General features: G+C 41.6%; 1 protein-coding gene across 6 annotated transcripts in view; it reads right to left on the bottom strand.

Annotated features, from left to right (window-relative positions):
• Window positions 1-22,524, bottom strand: part of bahcc1b (BAH domain and coiled-coil containing 1b) — a 248,555-nt gene that overhangs the window by 53,019 nt on the left and 173,012 nt on the right. For 5 of the 6 annotated variants that reach the window (XM_043714770.1, XM_043714775.1, XM_043714769.1 and 2 more), the window contains exons 15-21: window positions 22,239-22,371; window positions 17,972-18,242; window positions 15,854-16,114; window positions 13,096-13,302; window positions 10,379-10,740; window positions 6,032-6,130; window positions 1,556-1,685 (exon numbers count right to left, since the gene is read on the bottom strand). In XM_043714770.1, the coding sequence (XP_043570705.1) occupies window positions 1,556-1,685; window positions 6,032-6,130; window positions 10,379-10,740; window positions 13,096-13,302; window positions 15,854-16,114; window positions 17,972-18,242; window positions 22,239-22,371 (1,463 nt within the window). The remainder of the gene's footprint in view (window positions 1-1,555; window positions 1,686-6,031; window positions 6,131-10,378; window positions 10,741-13,095; window positions 13,303-15,853; window positions 16,115-17,971; window positions 18,243-22,238; window positions 22,372-22,524) is intronic. The other variant, XM_043714774.1, reaches the window with a different exon arrangement.

Below are 22,524 nucleotides of genomic sequence, written 5' to 3'. Positions count from 1 at the left end.
GATCCAGTACCAATCCCCATGGAACATCTCTGGTCACAGGCCTCCAGTCCAAAAAAAAACCTCCTCCACCACCCTCTGTCTCCTATTATCAAGCAAATGAGCAAGCTCACCCTGAATCCCATGTGATCAAACTTGACTATTTAGTCTACCATGTGGAACCTTGTCAAAAGCTTTACTACAGTCTATGTAAAAAATGTCTACCACTCTGCCCTCATTAATCTTTTTGGTTACTCCTTCAAAAAATTCAGTCAGGTTTGTGACACACAAATTTCCTCTCAGAAAACCCTACTGGCTATCCCTAATCAGTCCTTGCCTATCCAAGTGTATGTAAATTCTATTTTTCAAAATGACCTCCAACAACTTACCCACCATTGATACCAGACTCACAAGTCTATCATTCCCAGGCTTCTCCTTACATCCTTTCTAAATAAAGGCACAACATTAGCCATCCTCCAGTCTTCCAGCACCACACCCGTGGTTACAGATGACATAAATATTTCTACTTAGAGGCCTCATAATTTCTTCCCAGGGATACACTTGATCAGATCCTAGAGATTTATCCACCCAGACTTCCAGCACTTCCTCTTCTGTCATGTGAACTGTTTTCAAACATCAATATTTATTTCCCAGAGTTCTCGCGCCTCCATTTCTTTCTCCAAAGTAAAACTTGACGCAAAATATTTCTGACTTCATACATAAACTGATCAATAACTGCATTATTACAGTTCTCAACATTTTTTAATATGAACATTAATGTCAAAAGCAAACCGTAGACTCCAAAAACTGAGGCAAGGCCAGTGTGGTTTGACTTGCTCTTTACAGAAGACATTATTGAAAGTTCACGGAAATCTTTGCTACTTGCATTTTTAATAATGTAAACTTTTATTATTGTCCATGTTTCAATGGTTTTAACTTAACAGACATAATTTACAGTAAACTTTCACTGGAGCAATGTTTAGAAATCAGGTTTAATAAAGTACAAGTTACTTCACACACAACAGAGCTCTGGAAACATCCAGGAAAAGAAGTGGGGTTAGCTTGAGTCAACATGCTGTAAGAAACCGAGAGTGCGTTTAAGTGTGAAAAGTGTCTTCATAGCTTTTAGTGGAACATAGAATCTGCACAATATATGGAACCTGCAATCAATTGTCCCTTTAAGTGGCAGTGTCTGGTGTTCTGTTGTATGATCAGTTTGACCTTTGACTAAAATCCCCTTAGTTGCGTTAGTATAAGAATATTGCTATCTTTCTATAGAAGGTACTTTACTTCCAGACATTGACAGAATCAGACTTTTAGAGTCCTGTAAAATGTTTGAAACTTTCCACTTCTGTAAGATTTTCAAAGGAAGCTGCCAGATTAATCTCACCAATAGGCATCCAGTTTATACAGAACTATTGACTTACAACTTGCTCAGATCTAAGCTTTGACAAAGGGTCAGTTAGACTTTTCTCTTCATACAGATGCTGCCAGACCTGCTAAGATCTTCCAGCATTTTCTCTTTTGGGTTCTAAATTTTGTTTGCTTGTTATGCAGCACTTAAACAAAAAACACCTACCGCACAACTCTGCCAAACAGCTCACAGATGCACTCTCATCTTCCTCAGAAAAGCTGCTGTCTTCATCAAATGCAAAATCATCCTCTGCAGCGAAGCTTTCCAATAGTTTGCTGACAGCTCGTCCCTTTGACTGTGTGAAAGAAGAACAGAACCCATTTAAATGCACACTTAAATTGATCGTTCCTATCACTGTGTGGGTGTAATATTACACGAATGAAAATTATTACTCGCAATGTCAGAGTGAAAGATACTACATTAAGAGTGCACCTGCCTTTGTCCTAATTTGCACCAAGCCCTGTTCACCTAGCAAGCCTCCGTTTGTTGTCTTATATTGGCACCCAATCTATTAAAGCACTGGTTTTACAATTCTCACCCATAATTGCAAATCTTTCCATGCTCACACTCCCACCAAATCTAGTCATACAATCCTCCAAGATGTCTGCTCTACTCAAATCATGGCTTCTTTAATGATAAGGGATAAGAAGGGCCAGACATCTGGAGGACAAGATCACATCTACATTTTGATGATCTGGGACCCACTCGCCGATCCCTCTCAACATTCACAAAATCACGTTAACGGCATTAATAGCGAAGCCGACACAACATTAGGTGGCTAGGGTTTCCCTCAGGTTAGCACCTTCTGGCAATTCCTGCAACTGTCTCGGCCCCAGGCACATAGGTATTCATCTTTCCCCTGGAGGTCAAGATTGGGGTACGGATTCTCGATAAGTACCCACTTTTCAAAGCCACGCTTACAAATACTCTGTTATCAAAGACAACGTCTGAAATCCTCCATTACCATGATGCAGGCTGTGCACTGAGAAACTGGTCAACACTCTCAATCGTGTAACCAATAGCAACTCAGAGCATTTGATCTTCCTGTGACTGCCATCTGATGGTCAACATCATGTGTACCAACAAACCAACCCTGTAAGTCAGTATTGCAAACAAAGAGCAATTCTATGATGCCCTGGGTAATGTTCTGAGGAATATTCCAAAGGGCAAGAGGACACTCAACCTGGGTGACTTCCACGCATGTATTGGGGCAGTTAATGATTGATGGTCAACGTGCCTCAGTCTTCAAGGGATAGACACAATCCATTGAGGGTACAAAGCCCAAGAAGGCATTGTGTATTATCACCAACCTTGGCTATCATTTTCTCTATACTGAACTACAAGAGAATTGTAGGGATTGGGTACACCTCACTGTACTTTCATAGATCTCACTAAGGCATTCAACACCATCACAAGTGCAAGATTTTGGGAAAAATTGGCTGTTTACCAAAGTGCCTCAGACTAATCCATTCCTCCATGATAACATGCATTGTCCTGCACAGTTTGAGGTTCCACTTCTGACAGTTTGAAAGTGCAGGTGGAATGAAACAGGGTATATCATAGTCCCCAGTCTTTTGGGCATCTTCTTCTCCTTATGCCTGACTTTTGTCTCCCCTGGAAATATGGAAGGAGTTTCCTTGCTCACTAGGTCAGATAGCAGGCTCTACAATCTGTTAAGACTAAAAGTGAGTACAAAAACACATCTCATCCTTATGACACAACCCCTCCATACTGGTCACCCTCATGGAAACTCAGTTCCAGGCTCATGGACTATCTCTCCCATGCGTGTAAATTGTACCCTGTGACTTTAAACATCAAGAAAACTGTGGTCATGGGACAAGGTGTTGTATCTCCATCCCAGCTATACAAAATAACAGTCCGCTGGAAGTGGTTAGCAAATACTGCTCCCTCCGTGAAGAGAATCTGTCCCTTGATGCAAAGGTTAATAAGTGCATAGGAAAGCATCTATCCTTTTGGCTGGTACACAAAGCAAATATACTCCAGGTTTATCAGCTTCCCAACACCTTGCCGTGTGGTTGTGAAATGTGCGTAACTCAATTTTCAAGGAGAGCAGCTCAATAATTTCCATTTTCACTGTCTGCAGTGTATTATGGGCAGAGCCTGGCAATACAAAGTCATGAATGTGATAATCCTTCAAAAAGGCAAAACTCCCAGACTTGTTAGGTCTCTTCAAACAGAGACAGCTTCAGGATTGGGCGTATAGTTGGAGGGAGGCAGACATGTACCCAGGGATTTTCCATATGGTGAGGCAGCCTGAGTAAGATGACCAATCAGATGACCAAGTCTCCACTTAGAGTCATAGAGATGTACAGCATGGAAACAGACCCTTCGGTCCAACCCGTCCATGCTGACCAGATATCCCAACCCAATCTAGTCCCACCTGCCAGCACCTGGCCCATATCCCTCCAAACCCTTCCTATTCATATACCCAACCAAATACCTCTTAAATGTTGCAATTGGACCAGCCTCCACCACTTCCTCTGGCAGCTCATTCCACACCCGTACCACCCTCTGTGTGAAAACGTTGCCCCTTAGGTCTCTTTTATATCTTTCCCCTCTCACCCCCAAACCTATACCCTCTAGTTCTGGACTCCCCGACCCCAGAGAAAAGACTTTACCTATTTACCCTATCTATGCCCCTCATAATTTTGTAAACCTCTAACAGGTCACCCCTCAGCTGCAACATGACCTCCCAACTCCTGTACTCAATACTCTGACCAATAAAGGAAAGCATACCAAATGCCTTCCTCACTATCCTATCTACCTGGGACTCCACTTTCAAGGAGCTATGAACCTGCACTCCAAGGTCTCTTTGTTCAGCAACACTCCCTAGGACCTTACCATTAAGTGTATAAGTCCTGCTAAGATTTGCTCTCCCAAAATGCAACACCTTACATTTATCTGAATTAAACTCCATCTGCCACTTCTCAGCCCATTGGCCTGCCTGGTCTAGATCCGGTTGTAATCTGAGGTACCCTTCTTTGCTGTCCACTACACCTCCAATTTTGGTGCCATCTGCAAACTTACTAACTGTACCTCTTATGCTCCCATCCGAATCATTTATGTAAATGACAAAAAGTAGAGGGCCCAGCACCGATCCTTGTGGCACTCCACTGGTCACAGGCCTCCAATTTGAAAAACAACCCTCCACCACCACCCTCTGTCTTTTACCTTTGAGCCAGTTCTGTATCCAAATGGCTAGTTCTCCCTGGATTCCGTAAGATCTAACCTTGCTAACCAATCTCCCATGGGGAACCTTGTCGAACACTTTACTGAAGTCCATATAGATCACATCTACCGCTCTGCCCTCATCAATCCTCTTTGTTACTTCCTCAAAGCTTGTGAGTGTGACTTGCATCGCTTCTGGGAGTTACTTACTGGGACAGAGGGAAATGGCAACATCTCCTGTGGATAGGCATGCACCTCCACAATGACCAGTGTTATGGTAGCTTGGCAGTAGGCACCAATGCCAAAGAAAAACTCCACAATGACGCCCAGTAACTTCATGAGCAGTATTTGTGGCAGAGCCAGCCTCTCAAAGATTGATCTCTTCAGCAATGATGAAAAGGTGTGTCATATAAAGACACATCATCTGAGATGGCTTGTTTGTTGTCTATCCATCATCTATTGTTGGTGAAAGATGCTGACAATTAATAGTTTCAGGTATGGGAAACTGAAAACCTGACCTTAGCTTAAACATTCTCAAGAATGATTTCTCAGAACAAGGACTCATTGCCACTTATTTTGTTCAGACAAGTATTTACCTTGTCTCTTTATTGTTGTAGATCATGTGTACAGACCTCATCTCTGTACCCTAAATCATTCTGTCTGAGTTTGTCACATACACCCCCCCCCCCAAGGAAAGGATATATTAGATTGGAGGGTTTGAAATTCTCCTCATTAGAAACATTAGTGAACTGGATACTGTCAACTAGACTGTGAAGTGATTAAGGAGCTTGATAAGCAATACCAAAATCACAACAACAATTGATTATTTTGATTCTGTTATCTTCAAGCAGATTATGGGAAAGGACTGCTGTGATCAGTGGACTAATGGCATAATATGTGTAAGGGACACAAGAAAACTGGACAAGCTGTAGTTATTTGCAAACATGAATCCCATTCAGCACATTTCAGATTCTGTATCAAATTCAAAGTTGATCCTTACTAATGAACATTTATTCCATGAATGGTTAATACATTTTCAGGGCTGGGATCAGAATAGGAAAACCAACCTGACATTTAACATTCCCAGACATATTTTCTTTAAACACATGCTTTTAAAAGCTATGCAGCTGAACTTTTTTAAAAAAATTAATAACTTATCAATTTCAGGTGTTTCTCTCAGCATTGCATGCCAACCTTTAATAGTTTTTGTTGAGTTCACTTCAGATCAATGAACATGTTTGTTTGTACATGTGACGAAGAACAATTTTCATGTTTTGGTAATCATCAATGCTTCCCCCTGTATTTATCAAATAGTTTTAAAATGTTTTATTTAAATAAATGGTGACTGAAAAATGAACCAACTTTTATTTCCTGAGGGTACTCAGAACTAGTCATTCATTAACAGAGGTAGTTTGCAATTGTACGAAGATGCTCCCTCCATCGACTCCTCACCTCTTTCACTGGCAGCTTGCTCTTTAGTTTGTTCAGTCTGTTCCGATTATGGTCAGTGGGGTTTGCTCTTTTTTGAGAGAGGCACAGTCCACTTGATTTCTAACAAAGAGAAACAGAAGTGTTAAGTATCAGTACAGGAGAACTAGCTTCCAATATAAAATAAAACCAAACCCCCCTGTGAAAGCTTCATCTGTAGATGAAGTGTTTAAGATTGAGATGAGAATGAGGTCAGAGTTTGAGACAGAATTCACATCAGTGAGAAAAATAATCTCTCCTAAGTTATGAGTTCTATTGGTGAATGTACAGCAATTTGTGGGCAACCTACCTGACCCCTGCCCTGTTACTAAAACAGCACAAGGTTACAATACAAAATCAAAGCAGTTCTCCTCATTCAAAGACTGGAGTTGTTCTTTAAAGCACACAACAAAGTAAATTGCTGAAGTCTTCAGGTTAGTGTATTAACTAAATAAGCACTGTGACTACAAACATAAATAGAAAGTTGCAGTCCTGTGCCTCTTGTTTGAAATCCAGTGTTGCCATTACAGTCAACTGCTCCACAGCTGTGTTTTTGGATTGAATATTGACAACTTTCTAATTATATACCATTAAACTACATCCGGTTTTAATAAAGAGCTACAGGATGGACAAAAACAAGGAACATTCTTAGAGCACCCTAGAAAGGAAATGGTGCCTTTGGAGCAATGAGCCCAATGCCCTCCAAAACTGGGGTTTCTCTGATGTCACTTTGAAGTTCACTGTCAAATACCTGATAGAGACTGACTGCCATGATTTGTCAAGTACTTGATTACTGTGATAGCAGACAATGACCAGAGCACTGGAAGGTGCACCAGATGTTTCCATCAGCAGAGTTATTTAGATGGCAAGGCTTCCCATTTCTCCATCCAGAGTTTTGACAATGAATATTATAGATGCTACACATTATAATGTATATTGTAACATTAGCCACACTGCATCACTTGGGTGGCATTAATTACCTTGGGGCAAAACATCCACCCCCCTCTGGGTTGGGTGCCCTGCCTTAAAGAGCTGCTGACCAACCTGATTGCTCTCCGGCTCTCGCAGTGCTCACAATGCCAGGTTTGAGTGTGGTCATTGTTGAAACTATAGGCACTGCTAAAAAAGAGCTGCTAACAGGGGCCAGACTTTGGTTAAGTGCAGGGTATCAGTGGAGCTTGGCTGTTCTAGTAGAAGGACTTAAGGGGGTAGAGGCCTGTTTTGAAAGTGCGGGTTTAGGGAAGATTAAGGGGATGCTATGAGGCAAGGGATGCCTCTGCTGAGTAAAGGGAATCCCAAAAGGTTCCCTCACCATGAATGAGCTCACCCAGTTAAAGCCAGACTACCCACTAAGAGTAGACCTGTCTCTGTCACAGTTAATGAATGGATAGGCAGTGGTCAGAACACACGCTGCATTTTAAACATGTCCCTTCCTTCAATTCTATTGAGGATGGCAGAATTCATAAAATTCTTTCCTACATTTTTTGCATAATTTGAATTGTAATCTTGTGCTATTTCTGACCAACATTCAATTTTTCCCTCAGTACTCAAAGGATTACATTGACAGTGGCACAATTTGGCTAGTGGTAGTTCATTGTTCCTATACTCCACAGTCACTTCTGCCATCACTGAAAGTAGGATTGTGAGGGAATGGGACTTAGGGGATTTGCCAGGTTGCATGTTAGTGTGTTTACTGAAGCACATGATGGAGTCAGTTTCACTGGTGATGATATGAGGTGACTTGAAAGCCAAGCTTATAAGCCTTTAAGCTACTCATATTTCTGACAGATTGCTGGGTCTTAATTTCTTGACTACACGATGTAAGATGAGGGCCGACAGTGCAGCAACTCATCCAGGAAATTTCTAATTACGGTCAAATGAAGAGCAAATACTCCAAAGTTCATGGCAAGTCTTTGAAGAACCTTCTAATGTCAAACGCCAGTCGGTGGTCGCTATCCCTTACAGCGCTCAGAACAGGGTGGCTTTCTGCAATCTAACATCCTCACGAGTTAAGTTGTGTACCTGCGCTGATTTATAGCTGCTGAGCTACAGAAAACAACTTTTTTAAAACTCATTCAACTCTGAAACAGTTGCCACTCATCAGGAAGTTGCCTGTTGAAGAGCTCAGCTCGAGTACCAAACAGGGAATTCTCCTTTGTACCCTCACTGAGAAACCACGAAGATGTTTCACCTCTTAATTTTGTGCAGTGATAAAGATACTCAGAAGTCACCAGATATTCTAATTATTTGGCAGGCAGGTGATCAGACCTCAATGCTGTGTTTTCACTCTCTCTTTGGTATACAGATGACGGATTCAATTCTGACTGCTAATTATTCAAAGGTGCTATTTTTTAACTTATTTATTTGAAATTAAAATGTTACCAATGAGCATGGAGCAAAGTTGACCACGAACATGCCATCACATGACCAGGCACAGAGCAGCAGAAAGCTTTTTAAACAAGTAAATATTTTGAGAAATCACTGAAAAATAAATTGCAGCCCGGCAAGAATATGTCCACAGTCACGGACAAGACAGAAGCAGACAGACATGGAAGCCAGTCTTCCTTGCTGCAATAGGCTGATACAAAGAACACAGTTATTATCACATCCAACAACAACAAGAACTTGTATAAAATGGTCTCAAAGTATTTCATGTGGATGTAGGAACATAGAAGATAGGAGCAGAGTAGGCCGTTTAGCCATTCAAGCCTACTCTGCCATTTAATATTATCATTGCTGATCGTCCAACACAGTCCCTTCGTCCTGCTTTCTCCCCACACCCTTTGATCCCTTTAACCCTAAACACCATATCTAACATCTTCTTTAAATGTTTTGGCCTCAGATGCCTTCCGCAGCAGAGAATTCCACAGATTCACCACTTTCTAGGTGAATTTCTCCGCATCTCATTCCTAAATGGCTTACCCCATTTCTGTGACCTCTCTGACACTAACCTCTGATTCTGGACTCCTCCCTGGTCATCAGGACTATCATTCCTGCATTGACTATTTTTAGTCCTGTAGGAATTTTATAGGTTTCTATGAGATTCTCCCCCACTGCTCCCCACTTAGTTCTCTAAATTCCAGTTAATTTAGTCCCAAGTGATCCTTAAAGGAAAAGTGCCAAGTATACGACAAATGGAGATACAGGGAGAATAGTCCAAAACTGTGGTCAAAGAGGGAGGAGAGGGAGGTGGAGAGGCAGAGTCTTTCAGGCCTGTGGGCAGTGTCACCTCGGTAGCTAAAATCAGCCAATGGTGAGAGAAGATAGAAGAAACTTTTAAAAATTTTAACATACCTTCAAATCTATAAGGCTAATCCATTGGGACGGTGAGTGAGTTCTTGGAATTAACAATGGGGAGGGGTGTGTCATAGTATGGTGGGGAGTATGACCCACTTCAGGCTCCACATCACTGATACCACACTTTGAAACTGGCCTTTATTAATCTGTAGCATGCAGACATGGGAAGAGAGAGCCGGTGAAACTCTTAAGACGCAGTTGTTTCATTTCTGTTGAATTGTGGGCAGCATAGATTTAAGATTCTGGCAATCTTCTCAGCACAGCAGACTGCTGTAGTAATACACAGTATCGCACAGTAGCAGGTCTTGGGATCATGCCAGAGAGTTTCTGCACTGTTAGCCTCCAGTCATGGCTGAGCTATCACAACGAAACACAGAACTGAGGACTGCTGTTCAAACAGTGGGAGTCAAGGGAATTCAGAGTGAGATCTGTCCTGCTATTGTCACATGTGAAATAGAAAGCTTTAAAGTTCAGGGGGTGGGGGCAGGGGGGGATCTGGAGCTGTGGTGTTTAAAAACAGAAGCGATGCTAAGTCGAACCTTTGCTGACATATTAACTAAGTTTCAGATTTAGTTATCCTCAATGGGTGATCGATACTGGTCAGTGATTGAGGTGCTTGTGGACTGCACATCTCAGGACAGGATCAATCCCCAATGAAACCCATCCTGCTGTGCAAAATGATTTCCTCTCATCTGACACCAAGAAACAATGCCGGCAGCTGGAGACTTGGCTGTAGTTAATGTGTTCCAGTCTTGTCAGCCGAACATGGGCAATAAAGTGGCAAAGAAACTGAAACTGGAAATATTACAGGGACTTTAAAAACAATTAAGACTTTTTTACTGGTAGCTATAACAGAACTGGGAAAAGGAGGCTGTCACTTTGAATTGAAGATAAATGTGACTGAAACCTTTTGAAGTTATACAAATTATCAGTAAAATGTCTGGAGTTAAATATTTGCAATCTCACAGTGGTTAATGGGGAACAATGTAGGACTTTTTGTTTGGATTTGAAGGCAACTATCTTTTGTAAACCGACCTTAAAAGTAGCTTGCAGCACTTTGTTTTTCCTGGTGACATTTTTACATCTATTGGCAGAACCTTTCCTGGTTTGCCTTCTAGATGCCAATTTTGCAGGTACAGAAGAAGCGCCAGGAAGTAATCTCCCATCATGCAGCAGGGGCCGCAGATCAGATTCAAAATGGTGCCAAATCGTCACCTCCGCTGGCCCCTTGGAGTTCTTCATCATCTTTTTATTCTTTTCCCCTGCTTTCAGCGCTTTTTTCTTCATGGCCGGCAGCTTCTCAGTCTTTTTAACTGCATTGCTAGATTCCAAGCCATGCTTGGCAGGACGTTTTTTAATCTTCACATCTCCATCTGCGCTGGAAAATCCAAGAGTTCCTGAAAGCACAAAGAAGTGGAATTTACAATTCACCCACTGGCCAGTTCAAGAGGTAAAGCAGGAAGTCACCATGGTCTGAACCTGGCCCTCCCTAGTCATCAAACACGAGCAATGCATCGAGTAACCTTTAATCATCCCGGCACACAGCAGCAAAAGCTTTAGGAGAATGGCCACATATGTACAAAGCTCTGTACGTTATAGTGGACTCTCAAGTTTCGAGAGAGTTCAATTATTATAGATACTTAGCTCAAGTCTTTGAGCTTTTCTAAGATGAAGTAGTATGGGATGGGGGAAATGAGTTGTTTTTGTAATAGTGGTAACTGTTAACAATGACCACTCATGGCTGCTGCAGAATAAGTCCTTATTTGTATGTGGTCCCTCTGCACAGCTGTGAAGTAAAATGAGGTTTGAATAAATGAATTCCCTCTGCCATTGTTTATCAGCAGCAGCAGCAGCTCTTTGCAATATCCATTTGGAAGCTGCCCTAGGCCACGTGCCGATCATGCAAGTTTCCTGTGGACATGTTTCTTTTTTCTAATAATAAAATCATAACTGGGAATGGAAATATGCAGTTGTGGTTACATGTGGCAGGTGGTCCCCATTAACAGATTTTATTGCAAAGTACATTTATGAGGCTTTTGTTTGGAACTTTTACGGCTGTTTTTTGACAGTTGGCTCTCATTTGAGGGTGGATGTAATACCCATTTGAATGGCTACAATAATTAAATTTAAAAGGGAAGACTTGCCCTCAGCTAAGCTTTTAAGAAGGAAAATGTGCACTCCATTCATTTTGTGACTGATCTGATTTCATAGAATAGAATCCCTACAGTGTGGAAACAGGCCATTTGGCCCAAAAAGCTCACACTGACTCTCTTAAGAGTTACTCACCCAGTCTCATTGCCCTACCCTATTACTCTACGTTCCTCCTCACTAATGCACCTAACCTACACATCCCTGAACACTATGGGCAATTTAGCATGGCCAATTCACCTAACCTGCACATCTTTGGACTGTGGGAGGAAACTGGAGCACTTGGAGGAAACCCATGCAGACACAGGGAGAATACGCAAACTCCACACAGTTGCCTGAAGCTGGAATCGAACACGGGTCCCTGGAACTGTGAGGCAGCAGTGCTAACTATTGAGCCACCGAGCCATCCCAAACATTTGGGAAGCAATATTTGTTATAAATTTAATTATGGGATATGAACATCTCTGGCAAGAGCCTTCATAAAACACTGCAGTCCAACTAATGTAGGTACACTGAGGGAGAGAGATCCAGGAAATTAATCCAGCAACATTGAAGAAAGAACAATATAATTCCAAACCAAGCTGGCCCGTGAATTGGAGGGGAACTTGTTGATCGTGATTATTCCAATTGTCCCCTGCTCATGTCCTTCAAAATAGTGGAAGCCAGGGACTCAAAAGATGCTTTTAGGGGAGACTTGGCAAAACGCTGCAAGTTGTAGATGCTACACACTGTGGGCCAATGGTGCAGAGGGTGAATATTTAAGATTGTGGATGGGATGCCATCAAGCTGGCCGATTTGTCCTTGGTGCTGTCAAGCCTTTTGAGAATTTTTGTCCATGCAGAAAAGTGAGAAATATTCCATCACACTCCTATTTGTGCCTTGTAGATGGTAGGCAGGCTTTGGGGAGTCTGGAGCCGAGTGTCTCACTGCATAATTTCCAGTGTGTTCTTGTAACCTACTGCTGTCTATGTGCTCTACTGTTATCTGGGTGGTTCCTGATGTCAGTCATTGCAAAAGGCATCTGCAGAAGCCAAGAGAGAACTCTGTACATCCCCCCACACCCCTGAGGCCAGGCAAAGGTAGGCACAGAAGAATTCCACAATATTCTCACAAATGAAATGAAATGACAAAAATCAAAATGTGAACGATCTGACACACACTTCAAGTCATGAACAATAACAGTTTCTATAGGTCAATGCTTTATCCAATGGCACGGCCAGTGAGAAACCCAGTTTTGCAGATAATGGCTCCGTCAGTTAGTGATAGGAGATAATCACAAGGGGCAAATACTCATAGCACTACAAAGTAACATCGGGGGACGCAGAGGGGAGAAACACAACCTTACACGGCACAGTATTTCTGAATTGCATTGCTCCCAGCATAACACTCAAAATGGTACCTGCAGCATTTGGTCATGACAAAACCTGCACTATTTATTCATTTATTTATTTCATATCAAATATACAACTGTATAGGAAAGCGAAAGTTAATGTCAAATTCAAGGGCACCATTTCAATACGTTTATTGATCATGACCAGAGTCTTTACCATTTATGTTACTGAACTGCAATGGCCAAGCAATACCATGTAAGTTCAGTTACTTACCGAGGAGGCCTTGCCTTTCCTTCTTTTTCTTTGCTTTCTGATTGGCTTCCAGCTTCACAACAGAGGAAGGTGATGGACCAATGTCAGTTGCAGTGAGACTTGCTGAGTACTCTGTGCGCAGCCCCAGGTTGGAGTCTTTGATTGGCAGTTCCGTGATGGCATCACTGCCATCAGCACTGTTATAGTTGTTGTCATCTTCACTCATATCTGAAGCAAAGAAAGATTGGGGGAAAATAGACAAGTTAGCCAAGAGGTTTGTGCAGGCGTCCATTCAATTATTCCTAATACTCAAATCATTTGGGCAAAACACAGAGTTGAAGGTGATGTTACTGCATCAGTGTTTGTTTTGACAATGAGTCAATGTGAAGACAAGCTATTGGGTAAAAGTTCATCACTCTGCATTATCCTACAGCTGGTTTGGGTTTCAGATCATACATTGCAAACTGTCAAGAAGACACATAATTCAAGATTTCAGTTGTTCCTATCTCCAAAATGGATTCTCTCATTTTGCAACAGTGCCTGTTGACTAATATCAACCTCACTTTAGCAGGTGAGCAAGCTTATAAGCTTGTTTTGCTTTGGGTGTGCTACTTAGGAAGAAAGGTGCAATGTTTTCCATTTGGGAAGCAAGATGAACATTCCAATTATAATGGGTTTATGTTGATGGGAAGCCTCTACTTTAACACAGAGTCATAGAGCTACACAGGATAGAAACAGACCCTTCAGTCCAACTTGTCCATGCTGAGCAGATATCCTAAACTGATCTAGTCCCATTTGCCAGCATTTGAATCATATCCCTCTAAACCCTTCCTATTCACAAATCCATCCAAATGCCTTTTAAATGCTGCATTGTACCAGCCTCCATCACTTCCTCTGGCAGCTCATTCCATACACGCACCACCCTCTGTGTGAAAAAGTTGCCCCTTAGGTCTCTTTTAAATCTTGTCCTCCTCACCTTAAATCTATGTCCTCTAGTTTTGGACTAGCCTACCCAAGGAGAAAGACTTTGGCTATTCATGCTACCCATGCTCCTTATGATTTTATAAACCTCTATAAGATCCATATAACCTCTACAAGCCTCAACCTCCAACACTACAGGGAAAATAGCACCTGCCTATCCAGCCTCTCCTTATAGATCAAACTCTCCAACCCCGGCAACATTCTTGTAAATCTTTTTGAATCCTTTCAAATTGCACAACATCTTCCCTATAGCAGGGGGATCAGAATTGAACAAAGTATTCCAAAAGTGGCCTCACTAATGTCCTGTACAGCTGCAATGTGGCCTCCCAACTCCTATAGTCAATGCACTGACCAATAAAGGCAAGTGTGCCAAACATCTTCTTCACCATGCTGTCTACCTGTAACTACACTTGCAAGGAACAAAGAACTTTCATCCCTAGGTCTCTTTGTCGGGCAACACTCCCCACGGCTCTGCATACAGGTGTCCTTCCGATACCTAAAAATCGAGTGCTCCTATGAAACCGTTCGGAAGTCAAAATGATGTAAAACAAAGAAGCAATTACCAATAACTTAAATGGGAAAAATGTTTGAGCATTCCCAGACCCAAAGAATAATCTATTAAATCATACCAAATAACACATAAAACCTAAACTAGCACTAGCATATAGTTAAGGCCATTTGAGGTTGGGGTGGTGGGAGATACAAGATACCTTAGGACACATCTTGCTAATGGATGCACAAAATAAATTGAGATAAAGCATAGATGCTCACAGACACAGTTCAAAGCTATGGCGGCTTGATGCTGAGATGCCTGAGTGTAGTTCCCAGTGAAGGCGCCTGGCGGCGCCACTCTCGCTGCACATGCTTTTTCGTAAAAGCGAAAATCCTCTTTCGGTTAGCGAAAACAGGTACTAAAGCGAATTGGCGTAAAGCGAACATTCGAAAAGCAGGGGATACCTGTAAGTATTAATTGAATAAGTCCTGTTCTTTTGTTTAGATTTGTTCAGTGCTGGAGCTGATTTCCTCACTTTCTTGGAGCAGTAAGTTTTTATAAGTTTTGTATTGTTTTTGAAACTTTATAAAGAGTCTTAGCCAGGAAAATCATAGCCAGCCAACCGGATTTTGAGTTCCTGTCACTACAACAGAACAAAAAGACAAAGGACTGCAGATCGATGAACTAATAGCTTCCCTCTTTGTATTGAGGTGCTTCACTCACTCTCAGTAACCTCCTGTTCGAGTCAAGGTGATATCTATGATTCACTTGGAGACATAAGCACATCCAATGATGTAACCCTGCTAAGCATTGATAACTTAGTGCTACTCTAATGAAGTACTGTGCAAACCCACTGCAGTAATCCATCAATGCCATAATAATACTGTTATAGAAAGGTCTCCCTTTTATTTCAAAAGCATATATTTTGAATCAGAGAAAAGTCTTGAAAACTTAGGATGTTAGATCAGGAAAGATTATGGGGAGACTGGTTGGAGGGGTACAAAGTGATGAAGGTAAAGCGGTGCAGTATACAGAAACTGACTGCTCACTGAGAATGAGTGAACAAGTATGTAAATTTAGATATGAGGTTTAGGATGAAAGGCAAAACAACGTTCTGAACCAAGGACTTTGAATGTGCACAATGCACAACCAGAATTAATGACTGGAGCAGGTACCACATCAACTTAGTTTGTTGAATGAAAAAAAGAGGAAGATTAGTACTGCTGCTTGTGTAGAGATGAGACACTAGGACTGAGTGGTTTGTCTCCATGTTATCATTTCTAGTGGTTCCACATGGTACTATACCAGAAATTAGCTGACCAGCATCTGAAGAGAAGCCATCACTCTCTGTGGACATCCATTCCTTTTCAGTCACTAATGCCTGAGCTTCCTGTTTCTGCTTCTTATTGCTGGCTTTCTGCACTTTGACTCCAACAGCCCGTCTCTTCGGTTGAATTCCGGGTTTCTTTTTCATGTCAGAGTTAGTCTTCTGAGCTGCTTTACTTTTTGAAAAAGGAACTTTACTAGTCGATAAACCATCTTCTTCGCCTGATTCTATTTTTGAGGCTGTGATTTAAAATAAAGTTGGCATCTTCAATTAGCAGGTCAATATTATGTTTGAAAGCTTGCATTCACTTAGACTTTCTCTCTTACAAGACTCACATTTAGTTAGACTTTTGTGTAGACGTTTCCATTATAATTTCTTACGTGCTTATCGATGAAGGACACTACCTAGTTAATCCTGTCACACTGATGGTAATGTCTCTCATGAGCCATGCCTTGGTTTTTTTGTACACCTCACTCTGTCCTGTCACCACTGCATGGATACTCCTTTGTTCCAAACTGCTCTACTGCTCAATGTGTCTGCAAAGCTTTCTATACTACTGTGAGTAACAGAAAATCAAATTAATGGCTCAAAGTATGATTGTTAAAGTGAGAATTAAAATCTACTTGCTTGCTCTGATTCAGTTACCCCACCCTCAAACCAGAGGACTGCTTGTTCCCCAAAGTGTGAAACATCACAGGAAATTAATAAAACTGAATAACTTACAAATGTACACCTTAAGGCAATGATATCTGGTAATCAATGAGCTTATGCCAGAAATATGTAACAGGAAGAATTCTTGTATCAATCGCTAACTCCCCACTGAGTAAATTTCACATTCAGGAGAAAAAGTTACAAATGGCTACCAATATGCTGAGGACGGTCTTAATGGACGGACAGCAGAACATCCAAGCCTCAGAGAAAGAAGGTCACATACTCGAGAGCTCAGTTGCCCCTGATGGGACCAGAAGCAGCTCTGAGGAGTCACTCCATGATATTGAGACTTACCAGTGAGTCCGGGAGGGGTGGCGGAAACTGAAGTGGAGGAGGGGAGCATCAGGTCCTGGAGGCCAAGGGAGTTGGCATAAAGGGTTGGAGGGATAGTAACATTTAGAAGGAGTATGGTGCCCCCAATGGATACAGGACATCTCCCAAAGGAGGCAACTCACTTCATTCATGTACTTAGCTTAAGGTTGAGGAAACATGCCCCTGCTTCCTTTGTTCCACCTTTCTCAACTGCATAGATTACTGTGACGGAGGCGGATAGAGAACTTTAACTGGCTATTTATTGGCGACTAATGCTTTAATCACCCTCAGATTTGATGTGGGTGGTAGTTTGAGGTATAGCTGAGGGGTGGTCAGGAGGTGGGGGAACCAACTCTTCAATTTTACATGCCTACCCCTCACTCCTGACCTGGAAATATGCTGGAGAGCTGGTGAGGAAACTCTCCTATGTTTCCAAAGAGCAATTACAGGGAGCCTAAGTTCTTCAGCATCTATAACAAATGGATTGTGTGCATAGGTGACCTAGATATAAAATTAAGCTCCTGCCATCTGTACGTTTGCTCCAGAATGAGTGCTACAAAGTCATGCAATGATTGCAGCAAGTGAATATGGGACAAGACCCATATAAATAATGATCAAAATAATTTCAATGTACCAATAAAGACACAACATTGGCCAATGACCAGTTATTTGTTGCATTTGATTGAAGGTCAGCCTCTTTGGTATTAATACCTATGTAGAACAATGGAGGTTGGAAGGAAAAAGGATGTTTATTCCAATAAGCTAACATTAATTTTTAAAAAGTATGTTGAAGAGGAGAAGAATGGATGCTTTCTTACTCTTTTCTTTCATTTCCATACAAATGCTATTCATTTCTCCCGTCCTAACAAAAGATTACATTCATAATTATTTACTTGCCTGTGCTCTGAGATCCTGACTGATCTGTTGTGTATTTCTATCATTTTTGCAATGTGTCTCAGGTTTCCACATTTTTCATATCATGAAGTGAGTGAATGTGGTTTTTCTGACTCATGGAAACCTTTGCTTTTCTGAAGTTCAGAACCTAGTTCCAGATCTTCTAACAGTGCACTTACCCTTTTCAGAAGTTGCTGTACTATGCTTGGCTCTCTCTTGGCTGTGTGGGATTGAGGCGGTCTTTGCTTTTCCCAGTTGTTTCTGAATCTTGCCAGGCAGGGCTGTTGTTTTCCCCCTAAAATGGCTGGTGTTGGCTGATTTCAGAATGGCTGTTGTGTGTGATTTATTTGCAGCTTTACCCAATACCTTTTGCTTTGGCCTTGAGCTGTACTTTCCCAACTTAGATGTGAGGTTGGTCTGAGGAGTGTCCTTTTTCGCTTTTGGTTTCATCTGAAAGAAATCCACGATACATGTGAGGTTAATGCCAACATTTGCTCAGATTGGTGCCTATTGCCAGCGTTTAATTATTACAACACTAAATTCTATCTCATACCAATATTCCAAGTCACCAACAGTGACTCTGAAAGCTAATTAGTTCTTTCTCAAAACTGTAATGTAAACAGTTTGAAAAGTTAACCCTGTTAAAGTTATACTTCCTTTCTGATCTGCCTGAAGGATGCTATCAAATGAATTGCCACTGTACTGTTCATCACTTATATGTTTTCAGATGGACCTGATCCCCATGGGGAATCTGAAATATTTCCTGAAGAAAACACAGGTGGTCTGAAATGTAGAACATAGAATGAGAATGATCATTGCATTTCCTTCATCCATCAGCACTCATAAAAGAGGAACATGATGCAGAAACAAGAATTCACAAGAGGAGGTCATGGGCGACAATGTCCTCCATAAACCAAAATATTCTTAGACCACTGCTTCCCAAGCCTTTTCACACTGCAACCCCATTTCGCAACTTGAAACTTGTCATGGTGAGTGGAGGAGGAGGAGGAGATAACCAATGAGAGTCAGGAGAGAGAGGCCTCAGGCATTTCTGTCATGGACCCCACAATGCCTCCTGGGGCCCGGACCCCTCTTTGGGAAGTCCCGATCAAGGCAATAATAAAAAAAATTGTCTGCTTGCCCCTCTGAGCCAATCGCATCGATGGGTGGAAAGTGGGGGTGGGGAAGGAGGTGGGCTGAGAGACGGGACAGGACGGGACAGGTGGGGCTAGAGATAGGAACTGTTTTGATCATGAGGTGCCTGTTTTGATCATGGTTGGGACAAGCTTGAGGGACTTATTGTTTTTTTTCCTGCACATCAGTATCAAATGTTCTCGATAACTTTCTGATATGCGTGAGATGGAAGTTAAAAGATATACAAACATAGGAATTTGAAACTGAAGTAACTTTCTGAAATCATTTTGTGATTTTGTTTGGTTGCTATATTTTCTGATGACACAAAAATGGGTGGAAAAGTAAATTTTGCAGAGGATATAAAGAAGTTGCAAATGAATATAGATATGATAGGTGAGTGGACAAAGGTCCTTCCTGCTTTCCCCATATTCTTCAAGGACGTTGTCTGTTTTCAGTTGCCTAGACCTTAGGTATGCTTCCTTTTTATTGATTAAGCTGATAATTTCCCCTGTTATCCAAAGTTCCAAAATCTTGCCATTCCTGTCCTTCATTTTCACAGGAATATGCCTCTCCTTCACTCTAATCAACTGACCTTTAAAAAACTTCCACATGTCAGATGTGGATTTACCCTCAAACAGCTGCTCCAATCCACAGTCTCCAATTCTTGCCTAATTAAGTTTAGCTGAACTAGGTCCAGTATGGCTACTTCCTTTGTTGGACTACCTACACACTGTTTCAAAAAATCTTTCTGGACACACCTAATAAATCGTTCTCCATTCAACCTCCTGGCATTAAAGGACTCCCAATCAATATGAGGGAAGTTAAAATCTCCCACCACAACACCATTTTATTTTCACATCTTTCCAAAATCTGATTACATATTTCTTCCTCGATCTCCTGCTGGTAGCTGGGAGTTCTGCAGTACAAGCCCAGTATTGTGACTGTATCCTTCCCATGCCTGAGCTCTATGTATAATGCCTCACTGTAAGATCCTCCAGTGTGTCTTCCATCAACACAACTGTGATATGATCCCTAAGCAGTATTGCAACTCCCCCATCTTTTTTGCTTCCTCTTCTGTCTCATCTAAGAGGGAACATTAAGCTGCCAATCCTGTCCCCTTTTCAACCATCTCTCTGTGATAGCAACAACTTCTTAACTGCATGCATTACTCCAGCTCTAAGTTCATCCATCTTACATGTTATATTTCTTGCACTGAAACAAATACAGTCCAAGCCTCCAGTTCCAGCCTCTTCCTGACTGATCTTCCTCTTAGTTATACTTGCCTTGCTCTTAAGCCCTTCCCCAGTCTCTATACTTACTGACCTGTTGCTCCAGTACCCCCCTTCACACCCCCATCATAATAGCTAAAACCCTCCCAAGTGGCACTATCAAACCTCCCTGCTGGGAGATTGGTTTTACTTCAGTGCCATATGAGAGATTGGATTGTCAGACATAAATTTAAAGATTGATGTAATGGGTATGGCATAGCCTAGGCATCTTTTGATGACTCATTATTGTGCATTCTTGAATGAACAACGAGAAATGATTACTTTTTTTTCTTCTCAGTGTAGTCTTTCAAATTTCCAAAGGACTTTTTCAGAGAGACCTAGAGACAGAAATGAAAACAGCTCTGTCCTTGTCCTTCACCTCGTTTGTGTACCTGATGCATTCACACTGGCTATACTATGCTGTTACCACAACAACTTTTGTTCTTTGCATTAAATGCAGCTATAGAATATCCCTGAGCCCTCTCAGACTCAGTGTGCCTTCCAGAGCTCAGAATGGTAAATGACGTCTTTAAAGCTGAAGGTTTATTAATGAATTTAAAAAATGAAAACAAAGTACTGAATCAAACCGTGTTAGGAAATTTAGTGTACAATGTTTGAAAAATCTCAGACTCAGTATTGTAATCAGAATATAGAAAGGAGATTGAGGGCTTGGTGTCATTGTGCAATGACAACAACCTCTCTCTCAATGTCGGCAAAACAAAGGAGCTGATCGTTTACTTCAGAAAGAAAGGAGGAAAACATACCCTCATCTACATCAACAGAGTGGAAGTTGAGAGGGTTGAGAGAGTCAAGTTGCTCGGAGTGATGATAACAGACTAGCTGTCCTGGACTTCCCATGTAAATGCGATGATTAAGAAGGCACAACAACACCTCTTCTTTCTCAGGCAGCATAGGAAATTCGGTATGTCCATAAGGACCCTCACCAACTTTTACAGATGCACCATAGAAATCATACTGCCTGGGTGCATAACGGCCTGGTATGGATTTGCCCAGACTATTAGAAACTACAGAAGGTTATGTGCACAGTGCAGACCAGCATGGAAGTCAACCTGCCATCCATAGACTCCACTTGCACATCTTGTTGCTATGGAAACACTGCCAATATCATCAAAGACTCTTCCCACCCCAGTAATGTTCTCCTACAACTTTTTTCGTCAGGTAGAAAATACAGCAGCTTGAACACACACCAATAGGTTCAGGAACAGCTTCTTCCCTGCCGTTATTAGGCTGATGAATGGACTCTCTAACTTCAAATAGTGTTGATCTTGTTAATGTTGATCTTGCTTTGCGCACCTCCTGCACAGTGTAACCTGTATGCTTCACTCTGTCTAAGCACCCTATGATCTGTATCTCCTTGCTTACTATGATCTGCCTGTACTGCTCACAAACAAATATTTTCACTGTGCTTAGGTGCATGTGAGTATAATAAATCAAATCAAATTCTTCCTATAATCTAGCAGATCTTGCTGTCACTGTAAAATATTTTTTCCTCTAATATCTAATGAAATCCTGTGAATCGATCAACTTGTAAAAGAACCAAAGTCATTTTGTGCCCTCAGGTGCTTTACTTTTGATGTTGCATCACTGTTGTAACATAGGAGTCAGCAGGTGTGTTGTTCACTGTCCAGTATTTTGCCCATGTGACTACATATACAATACACACTGAACAAAGAACATTGGTAAACATGACGATTGTGCAGTGGACATGGCTGGTGAGGGCTGCTGTTCACTTCTTGTTAAGAAGCATGTTCTTTCCAGTAGGAGTCATGGATTCATATTTATGAGTGAATTCACTGGCTGATTTCTCTCTCCCTAAATGAGGATGTTGAACTTGATGAAGTTATTGTATCTTCAGCCATAAGCTGAGTCCAGGAGAAAGTGGAAAAGAAGTTGGAGGAATATTGCTTAGCAACGTGGTTCAGCTCCATACATGACCTTGCCTTTATTAACTTAGCCATCAAAAGAAAACAGTTCAAACATTAGACACATTTCTTTGTTACACAATCAAGAACGATTTACTGACCTCTGACCCAGTCTTATTTCCACTGTACTCCTGTTCCTTACTTTCCCTCCCAGGAAGTTTGCATTTCTTCTTCTTGGGCTCCCCTTCATTCCTCAGTTCCTCACAGAGGAGGCTCAGGCCTGTCCTTATGGATCTAGAAATAAACAAAAGAAAAGGCTGCCTTCAATACTCTGCATTATCTAAGGTGATTACTGTAACAAACACATCCTGACAGGGCAACTTGGTCTTGCTGAGCAAGCCCCAGTTTAAAGTGATAATCTCTGAATCACTAATTAAACTAGATTAA

The sequence above is a fragment of the Chiloscyllium plagiosum genome, chromosome 24 (assembly GCF_004010195.1).
Source record: "Chiloscyllium plagiosum isolate BGI_BamShark_2017 chromosome 24, ASM401019v2, whole genome shotgun sequence".
In the NCBI taxonomy this organism is placed as follows: domain Eukaryota; kingdom Metazoa; phylum Chordata; class Chondrichthyes; order Orectolobiformes; family Hemiscylliidae; genus Chiloscyllium; species Chiloscyllium plagiosum.
The sequence above is the reverse complement of the archived record's forward strand: the minus strand, read 5'-3'. Positions and strand labels throughout refer to the sequence as shown.